This window comes from Anneissia japonica, unplaced genomic scaffold (genome assembly GCF_011630105.1).
Source record: "Anneissia japonica isolate Jap-2015-1 unplaced genomic scaffold, ASM1163010v1 scaffold724_len3256291_cov202, whole genome shotgun sequence".
Taxonomy (NCBI): Eukaryota; Metazoa; Echinodermata; class Crinoidea; order Comatulida; family Comatulidae; genus Anneissia; species Anneissia japonica.
In genome coordinates, this window is record NW_022744966.1 from 2,236,196 (window position 1) to 2,240,972 (window position 4,777).

The 4,777-nt window shown below is 33.7% G+C and overlaps 1 protein-coding gene across 7 annotated transcripts in view; it reads right to left on the reverse strand.

Annotated features, from left to right (window-relative positions):
* Positions 1 to 4,777, reverse strand: part of LOC117119776 (46 kDa FK506-binding nuclear protein-like) — a 49,559-nt gene that overhangs the window by 10,915 nt on the left and 33,867 nt on the right. Inside the window, exon 8 of one of the 7 annotated variants that reach the window (XM_033264669.1) lies at positions 40 to 1,410. The exons of 4 other annotated variants lie outside the window; for them this stretch is intronic. In XM_033264669.1, coding sequence (XP_033120560.1) covers positions 1,250 to 1,410 — 161 coding nt within the window. In that variant the 3' untranslated portion in view covers positions 40 to 1,249. Of the gene's footprint in view, positions 1 to 39; positions 1,411 to 1,542; positions 2,526 to 3,763; positions 4,556 to 4,777 lie in introns of those variants that run through there. 2 more of the 7 variants (XM_033264674.1, XM_033264676.1) reach the window with 2 other exon arrangements.

Sequence of the window (4,777 nt, forward strand, 5' to 3'; positions counted from 1 at the left end):
AAGACAGGAATGTTGTTTTGTTATTGATAATACATTGTAGTAAAATCTGGAAAACCTAAAAAAAAAACTTCCAATGCACCAATAGAGTTTCCTCTTGTTTACAGGTGTTTAACTACAAATATTCTACTATTTGATTATATGTATTTTCTACATATTAGTAGACTCTATAATTGATTAAATAAGCCTATGAAACACCTAAAATTGTCATAGTCTCGCCCCCTGGATCCCTTCCAAGAGATTTTGAGCCACCCCTACTTAAGCTCCCAGAATAAAGAAACTCAAGCTCAAACTTAAATTATCAGTCCATGCAAAAGTTAATAGGAATATTAACTTGTTTGTTATTTGATGGGTTCAATTTTTCTTTATATTTCGGGTTAAAGCAGAAACAAATGATCGCATGTTTTGAGATTTCAACTATTACTGTAGTTTTCTTCACAATGAAAAATTGCGTCATAGGAATTGTGATGTCAGCGGTGAGGGCGGTGGACCTGTCCATCTCTCCAATCCTGCCTTCAAGATTCCATGTTTGAAAGTTAAATCTTCTACCATCTCCATTCAACGTTGGTTGGTTGGCTGACGTCACAGTCCCTATTATACAATTTTCCAAGATGTATCATTGTAAACGATGACTACAATCTTAAAAACTGAAGCTGTAAATTCCTTTGTTTTCTTATATATCCAGGGAAGTAAAGTTTTAACTGTACATATTATCTGAATCTGAATCAGTCAATTTTTTTTCCCTTTAATTTCCAATTGATATAAGATATCAGATATACAAAGTAAACAATTCAGATACTGGATTACAGTATGACAGACTACAATTTTTAACGTCATTACTGTCAATTCAAATCCTAATCTATAGGAAAAATATTGCTTCATTGGTGTAACTGGAGCTCGGTACATTTTGTAGGCCAGAAATATTTTCAAAATATTATTTTGTAATATATTATGAAAATCATAAATAACTAGTAGTACTTCTAGCAGCATCGCAGGCTACCACCCAGCCAGTCCTGTATGTCAGTGAGTACCATCTAGTCCTATAACCCAGTCCTTAACTGCAGAGTTATATCTCTCACACCGTCCTTATACCAATCTTGTACTGTACAACCCACTGATTCTGTGACAATCATAGGGCACTGTACTGTACGACCACTCATTATTAAACTATCCCAGTCTTTATACTGTAGTCAGATGTGTCACCCTGTCCAGTCCTACTGTTCAGTTGGGTACCCCAGTCTTTATGTGTAAGTCATAGGCTACCACCCATTCCTTTTATGAAGCCCTGTGCTAGTAACGCCTCAGCTCGTTTATTAGCTTGCTGAAGTTGCAATTTGCGAATATCACGGAGGTAGACGCTGATCAACCGTCGCGTTTCGGTCATCTCGACAGCAAACTTGACATAAAAGAACACTGTTGGGTAAAAAAGACCAATAATCTACAGTTTTCACCAAAATTATGCATATTTTCAATATCATATTTGGTTTCCATGACTACAATATGGTGAACACGAATAGTCCGAAATGAGCAAGCAGACAAATGTGGTTAAATTTTATAGTGATGTTATTGTTTCCATGAGCAGAAGCAAATATTTTATCAAAGCTAAATCCATAAAATATAAAAATGAAATATGTAAAAAATCATATTAACAATGGAAAATATTAAAAATTAGCAATCTGCATTTTAAAGCCTGTTCTTTACAGTTATCTAAAAAGTAAAAATACATTAAATGAAAATGGGCTGAATATATGGACAATAGTAAGTCCTGTCTTTACTTCCAACCTGTCAATTTTAGCAGCAGGTAGATACAGCAAAACAAAACAAAAATGCCATAAACAACTCAAACTATTAACAACACTGTACTGTACTTGGATTGATGAACAAACACCACATGTTATACCAGTCCTTGAATATGGACGAGAACACAACTATTAATCTCTTATATTTTAATGAAGGTGATGAAAGATTTAACACACAAATTACAACTGGCAATATACATCAAATATAAGAAACTGTCCATACATTTATTTAAATAATATGTTTTGAAATTAAAAGAATATCAGTGTGCTTCTTGCAGATTTTCTGGCTTACGATGCAAAGTAAAATAAATAAAATTCAACTTCAAAAATCCTTAACATATCTTAATACTTTTAAGAAAATTTAAATTCTATGTTTAAAAGAAAAAATAACTAAAACAACACCAACATTAAGATTGTGAATGGTGTTGGTTGTTTTTATAGTTACATAAGGGGTTAACAATTTTTTTTTTTTTTTTTGCTGTTACTGTACCTAGGGAATCAATTTCTTTCCAATTCTAACCTTGTGGGATAATCCTTAAGGAATACCACTGGAAAATAAAAAGCTAGGATAAGAAATGGGACTAGCTCAACACGGGTACTGAACCATGTAAGTTAATTCTGCCATTTGATTAGCTTTCTTGGCGCGACATCTGCGTATATCATGTAGGTAGACTCCCATGATCCGACCAGTTTCCGGTTTGCCTACCGTGTATTGATTGAGTATGAAGGCTGTAGGGAAAAACATCAAGATCGGGTGTCACCAACAACAACAACAAGTTTATAGTAATCAAATAATTGTATGCAACACATATTGAAATTGTCTTTTTTTTTTAAATTTAAAGTTTGCTTTGTTCAGTACTAGTAAGAGATTGACCACGCAGAAGACCTAGTATGTGATGCCCGAGTATGACTTACTGGATTTGCCAACAAAATCTTATAATTTGTGTTGATTTCCAACTGTACTCTGAAACAGTGGTATTAGCTTTTAGCCATGTCAGGCAAAGCCCCTAAACATTTCCCCACTTCACATTACCAACTACATAGCAGACTAATAAAACAGGCCGTAGGCTGGCCTGGAAAAAATGAGAATGCTGTGGAAATAAAATCCCAATATGTGCAACTAAATCTCTATTCCAATGAAAATTCAATGGACATTTTAGTATTTTAACCCACTTAGTGGAACATATTTGCGGACATTGGGGGGGGGGGGAGTGGGAGTGCATCAGCCTACATCCATGAATAAAGGGATTAAATGATTATGTACAGTATATCATAGAATTTTAACTAAGAAACTATGGTATTAATTTTTCTATAATTTTTTAAATGCCCATTGTTATCCTGCCAAATAATAGCACACTTGCATTTTACATTATCTTATATTTTTTTAACATTCTTTTTAGTAATGATTATTATTTAGTCAAAAACTGGTCAGCTGAGGACTAAGTGGGAATATGAAGAATAGTACTCAACGAAATTCTAAGCTGACGAATTCTCAGTAGATTTTGGCAAAGGTATCCTGTAATTGGCTTTTCACTGTTGGATGATGATTTGAAATAAAATAAAATAAATAAATAAATATGTGTACATAGTTTTTGGTGTATATGGAAGGGATATTATGCAATCACGGCAAGCATTTATTAATATTGCAAAATATTATCCAATGAGGTTGTTCCCTAGCCTGAACAGGCCCTGACACACTGACCGAAATCTGAAACCTTTATCACTTTTGAGCAATTCACTCCAGCACGCAGTGGCCATGTTTGCCATTTATAAGTAACTGTCACGTAATCCATATGGATTGAAATTAATGAAATGAAAGTGAGTTAACAGTAACATACTCGCTATATACTGTGCAATGTGTTATAACAGTAACATAAAATAAGGCATACCATAACAATTTTGACACATGTGCTAACCCACAACGTGCTAACTCCCAATCACAATTTCAGAGATCTGACAACCAGAAACAAGATTAAAAATGACTTTATATTATATACAAATAACTCAACTGACTCTACAAAACTGACATAAGGTCCTGACAATGTACCTCAGAATATAGCTTATAAACAACAACAAATAATTTATTAAAAACAACACAAGATTTATAGAAAGCACTTCTTTAGTGTTAAATATTAATTAATTACATGTGTGAGAAAGTAATAATAGAAGTATCAATCGAGCATACTTCCACTGCCAGTTCACCCAAAACACCTACTGTACAGTACAGTACACCCCAAAACACACTGCAGTCCCATCCACACACAGAGTGCAATGGCAGGTAGTCCAAAATCAATACTAATCGATGTAACAAATATGATTATTCATTTACACATCTATTAAATTATAAAAGTTAACATAAATAATATTTTCAAAGATTAAATAAACTTTAAATTTCTTATATTTGAATTAGTTGACTACTTTAAGCAGAAAAATTCTGCCTTCAACACACCTTCAACAGAACAATCAACTTCAGTCATACTTATCAATATATCCTCTTGACCATAAAATTTTTCCAACATTTCAACAAAATGCTATTTACAGAAACAAATATTACTGTACACTACAGTTAAATACCTAACATTAAAACTCAAAAATATTCTGAGCACATTGCCAATGTCATGAAGGGAACCAGTAATCTAATGGTAGTTTCATTAATTCTTTTGACCTCTTCGCCCGGGGCCTGCGGATGTCACGAAGGTAGACACCGATAAGTCGCATCGACTCAGACTTCTCTACATCATGCTGCTCATAAAAGAAGGCTGTAGGGAAAAATACCAAATAAGGACAGGTCATCAAAAGAATTAATCAATTTACATGCAGGTGTGCATAGGACTCTAGTCTGTGTACAAAGGCAAGTGTTTATGTATATATACTATATTACTACAAGAGTGTACAGTACAGTATAACCCAAGAGTATATAACACAGGTGTTAGTGAGACACGTACTGTAACACAGATGTGCACAGATGTATAACATAGGTG